We start from the raw sequence: 18,692 nt of genomic DNA on the forward strand, positions 1-18,692 counted from the left end.
TCTCCGTGGGTGGCGTGGGCTCATCCGCAGGCCAAAACCCAGTATGCCCTTTTGACTCCCGCAGCTGTTTGAGAGTAGCCCTTGTATCAGGGCACATAAAGAAGGGAGAAAAACTTCTGTCTAGCAGCTGGCTAGCCCAACGGAAACACTGGCAGATACACATTAAGCAAACAGGCAATAACCATCTAACAGACAATATGAACTAACCAGAACTACTACCTACCTTCACTAGGGCCACCAGTGGGAAGAAGGAACTGAGGGGCAGTCAGGCCCACTCTGCCCTCTGTTGCCCTGGGGTGGGGGAGATACGAGGACACCTGTGATGCAGACACGGCCCCAACGGGTGTTGCTGGCCAAAAAGAACCCGATCTCATGTGCATGGTGCATGTGCACCAAGAGTGGAATTCAGATGGACAATCATGCAAAGGATACCACAGGGCTCTCAGCGCTCCCCCAGCCCTATGGCCTCATGTCCACCTCCACCATGCACGCTGCCCCCTGCACATGGATGCTGTGACTTGTGTCTGTGGTAACCATCCCCAAGAGGGAGCTGAGAATTGCCCCAAGAACCAATCAAGCACCACACTCGGCTTTATAAGAGCCCTTGCATTAGGGTCACCCCTCAGTGTAACAGCAGCAAAGTTATTTCAGCACCAGACTGAGCCAAGCAAGCTGCCTGCGCCTGCCCGTTTCACGCTGCAGAGTCCGTCCCGGCCGGAATCACTGATCTCCTGGGCACGCCACTTGGGTCACCTGGCAGTAAGTGTCAGGAAAAGGCTGCACATTAACCTGCCCGGCGCTGACAGTGTCAAGCAGCTGGGCTCTGAACTAGCTATTTGCGAGCTAGGGACAGCCAGTCCCCAGAAGCTGGGTTTCCCTCCGACCCAACAGACCCTAGCGATTGATGGAGGAGTCTAGCTCTTAGCTCACAGCGGCTCTAACTGCAGGATTTGGGGATACGCCTTTAACATTTTTACTCCACTTGCATGTGCTTGGCCTCCTCTCCTGTTCCCACCTGCTCCCCACACAGCAGTTGCTAATCCTGTGCTTCTCCTGAAAGCTCGGACCCTGGCAGTCTTTCCCCCTTTATACCAGTTTCACACCAGGCTAACTCCACCGGCGTCGCTGCTGTGAGTGAGACCAGGCAAGTCCGTAGGGCTCTACCGACGGGTCAGCTGTCAAGGAGACAGCACCCTTGGACCGGTCCCCTGGATGTAACACACAACGCTTTCGCCATGCGGCGCTGGCCGCTGGTCTGCTGCGTCACACGGCATCAGAGAGGCATTCCTGAGACGTTCTGATGTTAAGAACAGTTTCAGTCCTAAGGGAAATTCCTAGCGTAGAAGGAAGCGACAGTTTAATGCCAGAGCATTAGAGCTACAGGAGGCTGCCAGGATCAGCGTCAGACCCGATACGTCGATCAGGGAACCGTGACCTGCCTTTGCAGCGGCATGGGCTGTGTTGCACACCCAGATATTTGTGTTTGTTCAAGAGTTCATAATCTAGACCCAGGGTTCTCACAACAAAGCTTTTGGTGGCTTCAAGTGTGCTGCCACCAACTCCCACCGGTGGCTGCTCTGACAAACCCGTCTCTCTGTCCCTGTCTCCCACCCTGGGGAAGGTGGGTCAGGAACTCAATGGCCGCCTGCAAAGTCCCAGGCTCCCCGTGCCCTGGCCAGGTGGGAGCGGGAAGCTGGCCAGGGGAGCACCCTGGTGACCAAACGCTGCAGCCACTTCCACTGACAAGAGCTGCCTCCGGCACCGCGTGCACCGGCTCTACGCGTCTCCAGAGGCGCTGCGACAAGGCTGCGCATCTCGCTGCCCTCGGTAACGATTATTTAGGAGCAACAGCTGGGTGCTGCAGGGAGGGGCTACGGCTTTGCGCCCTCCCCCCCAGTCTCCGCCCATGCTTTGGAGTCTGTTGTCACCGCAAAAAAAAAATCCGCTGGGTGGCCACATTTGAGGAACACTGATTTAGAGCAAGATCCAACAGTTTTCTTGCTCCATGGGACCCCATTTCCCAAGACAGCGATTAAACCTTCCATACAACATAAATTGCCATGTCAACGCCACTGTCTACATGCGGGGAAGGAAAGCAAATGGCCCTGTAAATCTATCCACCAGGAGGATGGGACGGAGCAGCCAAAAGTATTGAGCAGTCACCTGTCAAGAGTCAATTTTCTTTATAGATGAAGCTCACCAGGTTTTAATTAAGACCTTCTGCTCGACAGGCAAGCCTTGGATACGCTGGGAAGCTAGAGGATCTTCGTTTGTCTTTGGGCCATGAAATTAAACCTTTTCAATCCAAGAGAAAGACAGAGAACCACAGAGCCCCATTCAGCTCCCAGAGACACTCAGAGCAGAGAGGAACCAAGCCATTAAATACGCCTCTCCGTGACATTTCCAAACGGCAGTTTATGCTAACTAGGAGACAACGGAAGCATGTTTCGCCCTCTCTGCTCTTTCCCCGTCTGCTCAAACATTGCAGATGAAACCCCACCCCACAGACCGGTGGGCTAACCGCTGCCGTAAGACCACCTAGCCGATTTTTATGGTTGGCCGGTAGCCAGTTAGGATTGGAATAGGGGGCTCAAACAGCTGGAGCATGAACCCACTAGGCGACTGAGCCGCTAGCCCGTCTGGGGCATCGATCCCTGGACGTCTGATGAATGCAGAGGAGAGGAGGAGGGTTTGAGGACGCCAGTGCTTTACTCTCTCCTCTGACAGAAGGCCACTCCTTGCCATTGCTTTTTGCTCCCCACTGGAATCAACGTAAATTCCCACACGCAGACAGGCAGCTGCGGTGGCCACACTCGGCTGAGTCGTCATTCCTGCCGCCCGGTGTGAAGACAACATGCTCCATACACAGGGCGGGAGGGGGGCATTGGGATGAGTGACATGATCGCCGCCCAGCCTGGCGCACAGACATTACAACAGAACTCACAAGACTGGCCTGGGCACCACGTGGCTGGCACCTCTGGGAGAGAAACCCAGGCCACAGAGACCGCCGCTGACCTTCTAGCCCAGATTTCGCGGGATGACTCAACCTGCTCGTCGTGTTCTTCATTTCCTGTGTCATTCAGGACAACTTGGGCTGCACAAGGAGAGTTCTTCCTCCTCCTTTCAGTTTAAATTAACAAAGGAAGCACGTGCCCTGATGTGTCCCACCTGCTGCATCCTCTTCTGCTTCGTCAGCATCCCTGATGGTGGGTCCTTCTCCTCTCTTCCACGCTCCGTGGGGGTCCCACAGCACCTCAACCTTGCCCTCCTCTTCTCCTTTACACCCTCTTCCTGGGTGACCTCGCACACTCCACCTCCACTCGCACACCCGATCTGTCACCCCCCAATCCCGCCTCCCAGTCTGTCTCACTGACACCTCCCTCGTGGGAGTATTGTTGCTCACTCGAGCCACTCCTTGCCTTCCCCCAAACCCTCCTTGACTTTCACCATAATCTGTCACCATCCTCTTGGTCCTCCAGGCCCATCATCTAGGGGACGCGTTGGACTCCTTCGCTCCCTTCCCCCCAAATCCATGCACACAGTGGGCATTACTGAATACCATGCACTCATCTGCCCAGTAGTTAGGCTGGGCAGCCTTTGGAAGGCCAGCTGGTGGTTCCAAGGAAACTCCTGGGGTCTCTTTGGTCTCCTTGAGGTGTCACTGCACAAGCCGATCTCCTTGACTGCCCACCCGGTATCCAGTTCTGTCCCCTGCAGGTCCCTTTGACCAGCCCTGTGCCTGCTCCAGAGGGAGCCAACGGCAGCTCCCGTCAGACCCTGGGAGCAGAGGTTGGCGTCGCAGTCAGGTTTATACACTAGGGGGTCTCACATATTTTATGTTCTCCATGTGGAATCTATAGCTCCGAACCCGCTTTCACTAGGGGAGGACTGAATTTATCCTGACGTTCGTTTCTGAACAATCAGCAACACTCCTTTCCAGGGTAGAAATGCAAAACCTGTTCACATTGGGACACGACTTTAGACAGAGACAACACATCTTTGGAGAATTTAGCTGCAAGGCTCCACCCTCAAGTTCATCCCCGACCCGGTGCTGACAATTTGTTAAATGGATCCAACTGATTAAAACCGCAATAGTTTCATTCTGAATTTGATATGTTGGGAGAGGCTCCCATTACCTCTTGTCTCCCCCACCATTTCCACCCTGTTACCTTGGGGAATGCTCATTTTGCTTCTGCCTTCTGAAAAAGATACTTATGTAGGATCTGCTGCGGGGCCCATTGGTAGCAATTGCAGATGCCCATTGACGCCCACAGGAGCAGGACTGGGGTAGCTCCCGGGGGAATCTCTCTTCTGTAGGGTGCCTGAAGAATGCAACCGTGCTCCTGAAAGACTGAAATGAAGAGTCTCCGTTCCCGCAGCCCTGACCCTACCTGCTCACAGAGTGATCGGAAGCCAAGCTCATCCAGCCGGTCGAGTTCGTAGGTTTCCCCCAGCAGGGGGTTGAACGGCTTCGCAGTGCGGTGGACAGTGGTCGAGTAGGAAGACACTGAAAATGCAGCAACGAAACACATCTGCTCGGTGGAGCTCTCGCACTTCACGGCTTTGTCCAGCAGCTCGTGGTATTCCAGGTCCTCGGTCAGTCTCTGCAGCATGGAAAGCGGCTCGTTGAAGTTTACCTAATGCAGGCAGGGGAAATAGAGAGTTAAACACACGCACTAATGGCTTCTGGCAAAGACAATGGCATGCAATGATCTCCACTTAGAGAGGCCTGGCCTAGCTGTCCCACTATGCTGCACCAGAGACATCCACCCCCATATGCACAGCTCTCCCCCACACCTAACTGGAGCCACTTCATGGTCAGCTCTGACTGCCTGGCTTCCAGTGCTGAGCCGTCAGCCTCTCCGAGGCGACCGTGTTCTGAACATCTCCCTAGCGAATGGAGATCCAACAGGAAGGGAACATGCTCCAGTTCCCCACAGCAAACAGAGCCCCCGACAATCTCAGCTCTTCTCCTTGCACTTCACTCTCGCCCCGCCTTAGCCTGGATTTTCACATCACCCTACAGGCGAGAGCTGCAGGAAAGCTCATTTAAAACGATGCAAGAGCAGGGCTTTGCTACCGACTAAACGACAAGGCAGGCGGGGACTGCTGCCGTGTGGTGGCGGTGAAGGAGACATGCCTACTGGGATCTGCTGAGACACAAGTTGCAAACACGGCCCTCTCAGTTTAACGCTAATGTAAAGGTGAAGCAGGGCAGTTCACGCCTGGCTTGTACGTTCTGCCTGACATCTACAGGGTTGGGCAGCTTCGACTAGCCTGATTAAGATCAGCCGGGAAGAAAGTGAGCTGGGACCTGGAGACCAGAACGGACTGACAGCTCCCAGCTGCAATCTGTGTCGTATGCACAGACACGCCTTCCCCTTGAGAGCTAGCGCTGGCACCAGTCAACCAGGTGAAACAGGCCCAGAAGAGAGCCAAGGAGTCAATGGGCCCGAGACCCTCCAGGTCTGGGCTGAGGCACATTAGCAGGGAAGTGTGCGTCTGTTTCTTGGGGGAGAACAGGGGAATTCATTCTCCAGGGCCAGCAATACACCTGCCAGGGGCACAAGCACTGGTAAAACAGCCCTTCTTCAGAGCACTGGGGCCACCATTCATGCGAGACGATCTGTGCCAATCCGGGAGCTGCCGTTTGCAAAGCAAAGCACACTACAGAGCAGGAGCTAAAGCATATCTGAGTGGGACCCCGCACTGGCCACACGACATCCACTTCCAGCCACTCTCTGCAGTGAACTGGCCCCTCCTCCTGATCACACCCCGGCTACCCTGGGGAGCTGCGTGTGTATCACGGCAGCTGATACTGATCCTCAGACGTAAAACATTTCAGCAAAGGTGTTAGTATATAGAATATAGATATTCAGGCCTGCCTGTAAAAAGGCCCATGTTTTGTAGGTATATCCTTATCATTTAGCTGGTCATAGGGGTATAAAACAAAGACTCAAAACCACAGGCCTTCTCTCGCTGTGACAGTCTGAGGCCTGGTACTTCGGCTCAGATGTAGGAGAGGTGGCCATAAGCTGGGAAGCGTGCAGTCACATACGCGCATTCCAGCGTAACATCTAATACCCGGCTGTTACGACGGTGATCCAGTCTAACACCTCCAGCTAAAGAAAAGATCCTAGGAAGGAAACTTGGTTTGCTAGCGTTCTGTCTGGCAAAAGAATTACTTATCAACAGGTGTGGCTGTAAAATCTACACTCCTTTTTCTTTTGTCTTTATGGCACCCAATTCTCTATGATCTCTTTGAATGATTTCTGTCTGGTTCTTTGATTGTTTCTGTCTGGTGCACAGCTAAGTGTGATCAGGTAAGGTGGTGGGATATGACTGGTTAAAGAATTATGTTACAATATGTTAGGATTGGTTAAAGAATCATCTTGTAATATTGTTAGAGAAATGATTGGGTAAGATACGTTATAAAAACTGAGGTAAAACAGGAAGTGGGGGAAGATTTATTGGTGTAAAGGACTGGAGGGGTCCTAATGGATGCTTGCTTGAAAAGATCCCAATAAACCTGTCGTGTAACCTGCTGCCAGACTCTGGACTTCTGCTTCTATCAGCGAACTAAGAACTGTCTGTATATATAGTAGAAATCTGTTCAGTCAGTTTTCAGTCTAAGTCTTTCGTGGACCCCTAGACATAGTTCACGGACCACAGGTTGAGAACCGCGGCTCTACCCCATGCTTTGCATCTCTGCAGCTTTCCCTGGTTTCTAGCAGCCTGAAGCTGCCTGAGTGCAAGATGGGCTTGCCTGTCTGCACTAGAGGTTTGCACTCATGTAGCAACACGGACGGCTGGAATGGGGGCAAATCTTCAGCCTAGGAAGGCCTCAGTTAAATAGCTATATGGAAACAGGGAGCTTTGAGGTAGCACCGACAGCCACAGCTCTGAAGTGACTCTCCCCCATAAGACTGAAATAGCAATGGCTTGGAGACGGGACATCCCTGAATTCTAGCTACTGGCGGCGATTAATGTGTGCTGTGTGCCGTGCCAAGATGTGAGATGAAATGAACAGAATCATCAAAAGGGAATTGTTACGAGGGACGAGACACAGCTCTGTTTGCTGTCCCGGGGGCTGGGAGCAGGGAAATGCTGCTGCTGTGTAATCTGTTCCTATCCTGCTTGCCCATCATTCATCACAGACCCAATGGTGGCAACTAGCAAAGTGCAGGTGTCACACAACAGGGCTGAGGCCAGGATAATGACTCTTCTGCTTCGCAAATTTCCTGGCCTCTAGACTGCAGGTGAACCTGAATAATTCCACACTCACTCTTCGCACCCCATGTGACGTGATAGACAGCAGAGCTGGAGCCTGCTGTAGAAGGGATCACTGCTGGGCATCCTGTATCAGCACAAGGCATGTGTGTAGGGGGGAATGCTACACATACACCCCTAACTTTTGGAAGGTAATAACCCCCCCTCCCCATCTCTCTGCTTCTATAAATAACCAGCAATTAAACCCTCATCCCAGCACCTCCTCCAGCTCCAGAGCTCTCTCCCTTCCCGCTGCAGCCTGCATGGCAGTTAGAATCATTCCTGCTTTTGCTTACCCCACTAAACTGGAAGGATGATGCTCTTGCTAAATGCAAGCACCAACACAAAGTGAAATATTCTGGAATCGTTATTTGTAGCTGCTTTATTGTGGGCCTCTTTCTTAAAGCAATGCTGTCAGGCCAAGTCTACCCCTGAATTTAGATGTTGGAAAAAACAAGCTTAGAAAAAACTTAAAACCAAAAGAAGCGTCAGCATGAAGTTTAAAAAGGGGTTTCCAATTAAAGTAAGTTTGTTTTAAAAAAAACAGTAAAGTGTCCACTGCTGTGTTTGCAACACAGATGCTGCAGTGCTGGGCTAGTGCATAAGAATCAGAACATGAAACCAAAACCAAAAGATAAATTGTTCAGACCATTTTCATTGCCCAAGCTGAAGGAATGTTATCATTAGAGTTAAGACAAGGTGGGCGAGGTAAGATCTTTTATTGGATCAACTTCTGTTGGTGAGAGACAGAAGCTTTCGAGCCACGCAGAGCTCTTCTTCAGGTCAAACACATATCTCCCTAATATCCTGAGACCAACACGGCTACAACTACATTGCATAATTACAGCTGGCCAGGAATTCTTTGACTAAATGTTTTTCCACAAAAGGGAAAAAAAAAATGATTCAGTGAAATTGTCAGGATCAATTTTGACTTGAAAATTGACAGAAAGTAACAAAATGGTTCAGACGGCCTGTTTCAACATTTGCTACACAAAGAGCTTTGGTTTTTTGGTTCATTTAAAAATTTTAACTTAATTTATACTAAAAAGGGTTAAAAAAAAAAGGAAAGTAGTCAAAATCAAAACTTTCAGCTGACTCAAACAAATTTTTTCCCCCAGATTGTCCATTTGAGATAGGCTTTTTGTCCTGATTTGGGATGGGAAAAATGTTTGAAATCTCAAAAATTCTCCTGGGATTGGAAAATTGCTCCCCCCAGCCCTAGTTATGTTTCTATGTACACACTTTTTAAAATCTGGTCAGCATCCCTCTAAAATTGTCCCTCTAAGCATACAGGCAATAGGGACCTTACAGCATCCTCAAAACTTTGAAGTAGTGGAGAGCTAAAGAAAGAGTTAATCAGCTGTGCAGACAGGGTCGGTTTCCTCACACATTTACAACGAAGCTTTCACAAAATAGGCAAAACACTAACATCTCAAGAGAAATTGCTGAAGAAAAATCAGGCAAACCGATCCATTCAAACACACAGTAATAGCACAAACTCAACAGCTTCTTCATCACCGTTCACAGTGCTCATTCAATGGGAAATCAAAAATCTTTCCAAGTTCAATCCATCAAAAAGGCAAAACTCCCAAAGCTCTTTTATTGCACGTTCCATTTTGAGACTGCAGAGATGTCGACTCACAATACAAATCAGCAGGGACCTGTTAAATCGCACAGAAAGATTTCAAAGATCTGGTGCCATTTAGGAATGAGATGGGGTCTGGAAAAATGCTCTGTGGAATGGAAGATCTAGTAAACTCCTTAAATCCACCACTGCTGCGCTTACGGGAGCAAAGGGGGATTAGGGAGCAAAAGAATCAGCCTGGGAAATATTTTGAAATGTGTATATGTGTATACAAATGTAGGTAAGACATTAAGAAATTTTTCCCACATTCACTATATTGGAGCTATTAACTTGGAAATTCCAACTCCAGTGCACAGCACCCAGATCCATCCATTTCAACCTCCTGCTGATTTTTATTGCACTCGAAGCAAATGCATCACAGATACAGGCTTTAAACTGCAGTTTAACGATTGCTAAAGGGCCCTTGAAGCCTTTACCAAGGGTTTATTGTTCTCCGAGTAAATATCTCAAATGAACATAACCGGGGCCCGACTTCAAATGGGAGCTCAGTGCTTTGCAGAATTAGCTTTTTATTCTGAGGACGCGGAGTGCACGGATGGCGGAAGATGACAGCCAGCAGTGGTCACTGTTAATTAGATCCAATCACTTTGTTTACAGCACAGGGGTTATTATACAGTTTACTCGGGAGAGCAACTTCGGGAAGCTGTCTGGATTAATTTGTCCTGTTGGGGTTTCTTGTAATTAATTCCCATAGCTCTGACAGATGATGTTGGTGGGGAAGGCAGAGCACATTGTTCTCAGACTCCTGACTCTGCATTAGTAACTCCCTGGATGTTTTGATTGACAGGAAAGGTACAAATTGCTCCACATTGCAGAAACAGCAGCTGCTGGTATTTTTGCATGATTACACTAGATCTAGGGCGCATTTCTGTACCCTTGAACCTTTCCCTGAAATTGATCTTGTAGATGGGGCTGCCAGAACTGGGTGTGTTTGCTGGAGAACGCTGTGGGAAAGTGATGGGAATATATCACTGAATGCCACTCAGGCTGTTTGAGCAAGTCAGGGCACAGCCCCCAGGAGGGATCATGAGTGTTGTTTTCCCAACAAAAGGCACCAGCAGCATGCAGCAGCTCCCCATGGGGGAGGAGTCAGTGAGCTCTGTAAGAGCGGAGCTCTGGCTATATGGCTACGGTTCAAATTCTCTCCTGACTGGAACAATGGATCCTGGGCTAGTTCTGTCCTTTGACAGTGTCACTGTAACCGCCATTTGCCGCTGCAACTCGCCAGCAGCTTTGCCAAATCTCGTCAACCTGGCAGTGCGTAATCTTCGAAGGGAGACCGGTGAGAGCTGTCCCACTTCCTAGTCCCAGGAAGGGCGCTCACAGGCTGGCCAACAGGAGATGCAGAACCAGTCACCTGGACAAGGTGATTTTCCTCTGCAAAGAGCCTTTTCTGACGCAGTTCGGGAATGCGTTACCGGGCTTCACGGTGGGTGGGATTTTATCTGGGTCAGCGACAGCGAGCAAGTGTCTCCCATGGGCACGGCTCAGCTAGGTGGTTCAGAGCATCCCTCTGGTCCTTATGCCAGGCCTCAGCAGGAAGAACCTACTGCACCAATGATATTGTGTCTGGAGCCAGGCCTGGGGTCTGTTTAAAAACCTCATACCCCAGGCTGCGTGCAGATGAATGGGAAAACGGAGAGAATTTGTATCGTTACTTCAGAGCTGCCGTACTGGATCAGAGCCACTGGGCCACCTAGACTGGTGCCTGCAGCTCAGACAGCAGCCAGGAACCTATGCTCCCCAACTGCCCCCACGCCATGCCCCCTAACAGCAATGCACCTGGGCAACTGACTAATGATGCAAGTGGGGAGAGAACCTGCTCCCTAGCCTTTCCATGCGACTCACTGAAGCAGGAGCCTCGATCATCTGCTCTTGGTTTTCGCTAGCACAGCTGGAAGTGTCATTAGCGACCACACAATGTCCCACCCTTAAATAAAATCCAGCCCCGGTCAGCATCTCCGAGGAAGCCGACATTTGGCTGAAGCAGTGGAGAAGTTAGAGCTGACCCAGGTACTGCAGAGAAGAGAACCAGCCCCAGACAGTGAGATGAGGGGATCTGGGTCAGAGGGATATGAGGTGCCTGGCTTCTGCCCGGGAGCAGCAGCAGCCAGGTGGAAAGTCAGTCACGCGTGAGCCTCCTCACTTTACCTCGCCCTAGGCAGCTCTCCAAGCTCGGACGCTCTCCAGGTCTTCATGGCTCCACCATGCTGAGGCAGGATGGCAGGTGACAGCCACTTTCTGTCGTGGCTCCAGGGCTCTGGCACTTGCTGCCCTTAGATCATCTTCTGCAGCCAACTTTTCCCCCGCATTGGACACCGACATCTCTGCTTCTCCCCTGCAGTCCACGAGGAGGTTTCCTGGTTCAGACCAGGAACCGGAAACTTTCCTGTCAAGACAGGACGCTGCTTTCCTTTTGTAAGGGCAAAAGTTCTCGGAGACGGGGGACCCTAAAGCAGTGGCTGTGAACAAATCCTCGTCCCCTCGATGAACAGGAGACATGCTAGTCTGCAGCCGAAAGGAGTAAGTAACGTCAGACCCTCCCCACGGTGCCGAGGATGTGGGAACCAAAGAGGAGGGTGCTGGCACCCTCATCAGTGTCAAAAACACCAGAAGCCAGAGATCACTGCTTGCCGTCAGGGCCTCGCAGCTGGGAAGAGAACGGAGCTCCCCGTAGAGATGGGAGTTCAAGCCAGGTCACTGGACGCTTTCCATCCTCACAAGGTTCCTCCATAGAGCGTCTGGTATCAGTGACTGTCACCTCTCCCCCGATGGTACCGTCCTAGATGCTACGCAGTGGGTCAGCTCTGCTTTCGCTGTAGCCCCTCTGCTGTATCCTTCAGAAGGTGAGGAGGGGCCCAGGAGCCCAGGCTGGTGCAAGGGCTCCCAGAAAACCAGTTTACCGGCAGGGCCGTCTCCTTCCCTGTCTCCCATCACCCATACGCACACATCCACTCAGACCAGCAAACCCCCCCCAGGACGGAATCCCTCTGCTGCTGTCAGCAAATGCCCGGACCGCCCCAGTGCAAGCAGCTTCCATTGCCTCCTTCTCTACCAGGAACAGAGAAAACACAGCTCTCTCCCTTCCCGTATCTGCTCAGCGGTCCACCCAGCCCTTCCCAGAATGCATCCCTGGTGCACCCAGCCCTTCCCAGAATGCACCTCCTGCATATGGCAGCACGCAGCTTCAGGAAGCATGGTGCTCTCATGCAGTGGTACTGGCAAGGGAGAATGCAGCTGAATGGGCAGACGGCTGATGTCCAGTTGAGGACTGGGAAGGAAGAGGCGGTGAACAGCCAGGCCCATTGACCAGTGGGAGCGTGACAGAGACTGGGACTCACCGCACACACCCTCTCTCTGGGATGTGGCAGCTCCACAGGGCAAATGTCCCCACCTACCCCTCATCCCCCACTCCACCCCTAAGCCCTGTCATTGCCCCAGTAAGCCAGCCTCACCACCCTGGTGGGGGGGACAATCCATCCTCCTGGCCTCTTCCATGTTGCCCCTGATGCATGGGACGACCTCCCAGCATCCGGGGCTGAAAACTAAACACCGGACAAGCCAGCCCTGAGTTCTGATCCTGCCTGGCAGTTCCGATCCAAATGGGTCAGGCCCCTCATTCAAATCCCTCCTCAAGATTCACTTCTTCCACGGTGCCCCAGCTTTGCCAGCCAAACGCCCTGGCCACCATTCCCTCCATACTGGGCCCTGTTCCCCTCCAAGTGGAAGGAAACGAACAAAACAAAAAGATCCCAAGTGAGCCCCGTCCTCCAGGTGCCCCAATAAGCTTTGTCTCCACTGCGTGTCTCTGAAGATGGAGCTCCTCAAGACACAGCATCTGAGGGTGTGCGGGTACATTTGGTGCAGCAACAGGCAGAGCCCATTATGGCCTGTTCACAAGGCAGCAGAAACAGCAGAAGTGACCACTGAGCGACTCCCAGAACACACACATATTGACCCACAATGCTGTGCAGCTGCACGTAACAGTAGCCTCTGCAATACAGGACTGCCTCTGATTTCCTCACGTTGGGCCTGATCCTGGAAGGTGCCCAGTACCCCCAGCCCGTCACCTCCTAGGATCAGGGCCTTTCACATGCATCTAACTAACCAAAGAACACACGAGGCCGCGTTCAGACCAGCAGCCGGACCCTGGCGCCGCGCAGGCAAGAGAGGGGAAGGACTCACGTACAGGCATGGGGATCTTGGACAGTTCTTTGCCAATGCAGTTTTTCATGATGCTCCAGAGGTTAAGGCTGTAGTTGGGTTTGTCTGGGATGCGCGTTCGTCTCCTTTTCTTCGGCAGGACGTCTTTGCACGTCGATTCATTGCAGCCGGTTTGGTTTGCGCTCTCAAACACCTGGGGAAGCAGCAAAGCAGCTATCTTAGGGTCACAGAGCCAGAGCAACCAACCGTGGAAACCTGGCTGCTGGCGAGAGTCAGTTCTTGGGGTGTCACTCCTGGGGTCTTGCCTCTCCCCAGGCAGGGCACAGGCAGCTCAGACACAGGACGTCCCACAGCAGCCGTGCTTGATGGTCTGAGCTCTCTCTTGGGAACGGCCTGTCGGGCTGGGCAGAAATCTGCTCGACAGCAATACGGGCCGGTGCCAGGATTCAGCAGGCGCTGCTCAGTGCGTGCGTGCTCTGGGCTGCCTGGCCGGGTTGCCAGGGCATTTCTCACAAGAAAGGCTCAGGCGACACCAGAGTTAAGACAGGAACGTGCAGGCTGACATGGCCGGGTAGCTGTACACAACCCCCTGGCGCCGCCAACACGGTCCCGGGGCGAAGCCAGGCTGGGGAGAAGCCTGCGTGGGGCTGAGGGGGTCACTACAACTGCAGCGGATTCTGAAGGGAGAAAAGCGAGAGCTGCAGGGAGCGGACCCGCCCTCTCCCCTCTGCTCCCTGTCGAAGGGACATTACTGAGACTCCAGTCCCACCTCCCTTGTCGTGGCTCACAGCAAAGCCCATTCTGCTGCCCTGGGAGGAATCAGACGGGGATTTTCCCCAACCTGTTCGCCGCCCCCACTCCTCCAAACATCACTTTATTCCAGGCCTATCCGCCCGATGCACTCACATTGTCCTCCAGGTTCCAGTCCTCAGGGTGACCCTCGCTGGCCCCGCTCACGTTGCTGCCAGAACGCCTGCAGGGAAGACAGAGGCAGTGGGCGTGAGCACACGCGGGCACAGAACGGAACCGGAAGCGCTGCTCTGGCCGTGCTGGGGCCCAGCTGAACCCACAGGCTTCATCCACCCACCGCAGGGGCAGCTGGAGGACATCACAAGGGGGCTGCAGTGGGTGGGGCTTAGCAGGCAAAAACGCAGGAGGTTCCCATTTGTTTTCGTTCTTGCTATGGGGCCCGCTGCTCTCATGTGCCCGTCAGCACACACGGGGTGCAAGCGGCCATTGCTGGAAAGGATTGTTTAAAATAATCCCTTTTAAAACTCACTTCCAAGCCCTGAAAGATCCCGACTCCCAGATTGGATCCATTGCGCCCATTCGTGCCACCAGCACCTCCATAACCAAAACCAAACTGGTTTGCAGATCACACACGGACACAGTTCTGCAACAGCCTCGCTCTCTTTAGTGTAACCAGAACTACGTGGAGACGTCTCCTGGTGCTGTTGGTTCTCGTGCACCAAGAGACATCACTGGGCCCTCCCCAAGCTCTGGGGGCCCCACAGCCATTGTTTGGTCGGGGAGAAGTGCAGTCTAGTAGTTAAAGCACAGGTCTGGGGAGGCCAGACAACCTAAGCTCTCACTCCTGCTTCCATCACAGGTACGTCTACGGCCCCATCACCATAGTACCACAGCTCCTCATGGGTGCTCATGAATTGAGCCCCACAACCCTCCGGGCAGGGCAGGGCAGGGCAGGGCTGTTATCCCCATTTACGGACAGGAACTGAGCCCAGAGAGGCTAAGTGACTTTCCCAAGGTTACAGGGCAACTGTGACACAGCAGAGAATTGAACCTGGGTCTTCAGAGTCCTCTGGGCCACCAGTGGCTCCGCTACTGACTCCCTGCAAGACCACCAGCAAGTCACCTAGGTCAGAGCATTGGAGCGGGCTCCTGAATGTCAAGCCCACAAGTCTGTAGTTACGCAACCTAACCAAGTGGCCAGATAATCCCTGCCCCCACACGTGCATGCTGGCCCATCAGGAACTCCCAGTCCCTCCACCTCTGGGGGACAAGGCCTCTGGGCCCCCAGCTGCGGAAGTTTCTGTAATGGAAGCCGGGTGCCACTGACAGCACCAGGTGACTCTAGCAAGAGCCCCGGGGCAGGGAGGTTCCTTCCCAGACGGCAGTGGTCACCCTGCCCACCAGGACCCCCTCGCCACGTGCTGCTCGGGGCATACACCAGCACGCTGCTTGCAGGCCCCACAGCAGGTCTGCAGATGAGGGGTGGGGACACCCCCCTTGTTATGCTGGGATCCAGCAGGCACAGCAGCTCCCCAGTTCCCACCCTCTTCACTATCGGGGCTCGGGGGGCTGGGACGCAACGTTGGGCGGGGCCAAGCCAAGGGGCCCAAAGCAGCATTAGAATAAGAGAAACAGCTCCCTCCCAACCTTCCGCCGCTGGAGCGGGAGGCCACCCCAAGGCAGGCCGGGAAGGGCAGCCGCTGCAGAGGTGGCCATTTTGGAACACTGAGCAAGCTGGGAAATGGGGCGGAGTCTGGGCTCTTGTATAAATACCACCTCTCCCCTGTCTGCAGACCAGACGGCTGGGAGGCTGGGAGCAGCACCCTTCGTGCCTGAGGGGTGGGTGGCCGTCTCCCACCCCTGCACAGCAGATGGAGGGGGGCTGGCTGAGGAGCTGCCTATTTTGTGGTGCGGGGTGGTGCAATAAAGGCTTTTTGTTCCCGCCATGTCAGGACTATAGGAAGGTGCTGCTCTGGGTAGGGAGAGGCTGGGAACCTGTAGCCCGCGTATCATGTAGGCACTGCATGCGGGGGAGCATTGGCGACCTGGCAGCGCCTCTCTCCTTCTGTGCCCCCACCCCCATTCTCTAGTGGAGGGGGGAAAGGGCTCTAGGGCAGCAGTGTTGTGTGTTACTCCTCCTGGACGGCGGGCGGGTGGGGCTGTCTTCACCGTCCCTCTCCCAGCTCCGCCGCCGCTGCCTGTCCTGGGAGACTCTGATCTGATTAACCTGCAGCTGAGCATCCCAAGGAGGCTGTGTCTGTCGCTTCCAATCCCTTCTGCGCTGAGCATGGTCCCCTCCTTCCCCGCCCCCTTGGCCTGGCCCAGCAGAGGCTCTGTGGTGATCCCAAGGGGGCCTGATGCCCTGGCAATCCACACAAACCTCGTCGAGTTCTCTGGCCGGCTCTGTGGGCAGGAGGCAGCCGGACGTTCCCCCGGCACACGTTGGTTTGCGGTGCCCTGGGGGAAACGCCCAGGATGCTGGAGCAGAGGAGCATGGCCGGGAAAGGGGGGCCAGGCTAGTGCACAGTCCCTATGGCTCTTGCCAAGTATGCAGAGAGCACAATGCATCTCCTGCTCATGCCCCTGTACGGGGACCGGTCCCAAAGGCCAGGCCTTGCTTGAGCTCATGGAGACCGATTCCCTGTTCCCCTCCGTCACGTACGGTCATTACCACCAGGGCAGAGTGGGTGCGCAGTGAGAGAGGGGCAGCGTGTTACATTTGCTACGTGCTGGGTTAAATGGTGCACGCGGTGCTGGGTGTCAGAGATTCCAGCTCAGGAAAAATACGACCAAACCCTGCAGGCGCTGGGGCTGTGCTGAGCAGCTGTTTCCTCCAAGACCCCAGGAGGCACGGTAGCTGCTGACCTCCGTCCCCAGAGCTCTCAGGCCTGGGATCTCTGACTTCTGAAAGCTCCCCCAGCTGCTATCTGTGCTGTGGCCTCTGGCCCAGATCCTCCAAGGTGTTTAGGCTCCTAACTGCCATTGAAATCCCTGGAAGTTGGGAGTCTGAATAACGCTGAGGATCCGGGCCTCTGTTACTGAGTAAGAACTTGTCCTCCCAGCTGGTAAACCACTCTCATTCCTACTGACGCCTTTGGGCGGACAGATCAGGCTCCTGCACCTGGTGATGGGATATGGAGCCGTTCACCTCTGTCACTATTCGAATCCAGCCCCCACCGGGACTGATTTAAAGCTGCTCCCTCCTGATCGCTGCTCTTTGCCCCCACGCCGCGGGTTGGCGGCACTCAGTCCAGTTTCCAGTGGGCAGATGTCCACACTGCAAAACCATCATTGCAAACGGCACTGACCAGCCCCAGTGCAGAGGTAAGGGACTAACTCCCCTTCTCCCCAGCCAGAGGCCATCCCTCCAGCTCAGGGCAGAGGTGCCCTGGGGGCTGTGTCTGAGGGCACTCAGCCCGGCCAGGGGTAGAGGGCCCAGTCTCAAGGTGTCCCTTTACCATCCTTGTCACTGCTGACACTCCTCCCAGCCGGGCCGGGTCTGCGACACGAAGGGAGCTGCCAAAGCTGCCTGGCTGCCTGCCCGCACAGCGCCTCACCTGCAATTAACGCATCCCAAGAGGATGCTGCCTTAAGTCATTCGTGAGAAGCCAGACTAAGCGCCTCCTCCTCGCTCCTCCTATTCATGCCTTGGGCCTGCTCCGCGCCGTGGGTGCTGTCATACCTGTGATGTTTGGGGTCTGCAGTTACTGTGATAAAAGCTGGGGCATCCTCCATGGCATCAAAATACTCCGTCTCCTCATCTTCGTCACTGGCCTCCCCTTTTGCAGGCTGCACACTCCCTGCGGGCACAAAGAACAACCTGGTCAGGTTGCCACTTTCCCTTGTCGGTCAGGCAGGACATCCACGTGTGCTCACAGAACAGAGGCCCATGGATCCCCCGCTCAGGACCCACACGCCGGCTCTCTGCTGGTGCCTGTAGACAAGGCGCTCTTTCCCACAGCCCCATCGTGCTGTCTGTCTGTCTGTATCTCCCCTTCCCTCTGCTCTCTCACACTCGGGGTTACGTTGGCTGAAGAATGCTGGTGGAGCTGGGCAGATATTGAACTTGTCAACACAAGAATCTGCACCAGACCTGACTGTAAGAGTTATTCTCTGCCCAACTGGGGTACGAAATACTCTGCTACCACCGTGATGAGTGCCTTACAAATGCCATCAATGGCTGGATTGAGCGCGACGTTTACCGTGTGACCTGTCTGTCCAATCAAATCTAACTAACACGTCTTGAATTTCAAAATGGACACATTCAAGTGGCAATCTAGTCAATCTCAAACAAGGAGTTTAAGGTAGGTTTTGGGGCTGTTCCCAAGGCCTGTGCTATTTTTTGGGGTGGGATTTCAACATTTGCTTATTTTAAAAAAATGTTTCTTTCTTCCCTGTGTCAGTGAGAGATCTGAACCAACAACAGGGGAACACGACTGCCCAGAGACTCCAAACCGCGCTGCCATTCTTTCTCCAAGAGTTACGATCCGACCCTTCCTCCATCCAGACACCCTATCATCCTCCATGCTGACGACTGAAACTTCTCCGCCTGGCTCCCTGACGTCACCTCCCTCCAGTCTATACAAGACACAGCTACTAAGAGTCACCTCCCAGTCTGACTGGCTGACCACTTCGCCAGCATCAGTCATTGAGCTTCTTGGAATCGCTTCCAAGGCCCTGTGGAACTCTGCCTCTCCCGCCGCTCTGCCACTGACGCTGGCCTTGGATGCCTATTTGACCCCTTCTCCAACACACATTTCCACGGTGCCTTTCCTTATGCATGGAACCCCCCCTTCCTGAGCCAACAGGCCACCACCCTCGCCTCCTTCCAGTCCTTCCTCTAGGCCCACCTCCTACAAGAAAC

General features: G+C 53.8%; 1 protein-coding gene across 3 annotated transcripts in view; it reads right to left on the reverse strand.

The window, feature by feature from the left end:
* The window catches only part of OSBP2 (oxysterol binding protein 2), a 262,872-nt gene that overhangs the window by 20,888 nt on the left and 223,292 nt on the right, over positions 1-18,692 (reverse strand). For all 3 annotated transcript variants that reach the window (XM_067550191.1, XM_067550192.1, XM_067550193.1), the window contains 4 exons: positions 17,511-17,628; positions 13,985-14,051; positions 13,104-13,271; positions 4,392-4,637 (listed from right to left, as the gene is read on the reverse strand). In XM_067550191.1, the coding sequence (XP_067406292.1) occupies positions 4,392-4,637; positions 13,104-13,271; positions 13,985-14,051; positions 17,511-17,628 (599 nt within the window). The remainder of the gene's footprint in view (positions 1-4,391; positions 4,638-13,103; positions 13,272-13,984; positions 14,052-17,510; positions 17,629-18,692) is intronic.

The sequence above is a fragment of the Emydura macquarii genome, unplaced genomic scaffold (assembly GCF_026122565.2).
Source record: "Emydura macquarii macquarii isolate MOO-44397 ecotype Brisbane River unplaced genomic scaffold, CSIRO-AGI_Emac_v2 contig_1254, whole genome shotgun sequence".
In the NCBI taxonomy this organism is placed as follows: domain Eukaryota; kingdom Metazoa; phylum Chordata; order Testudines; family Chelidae; genus Emydura; species Emydura macquarii.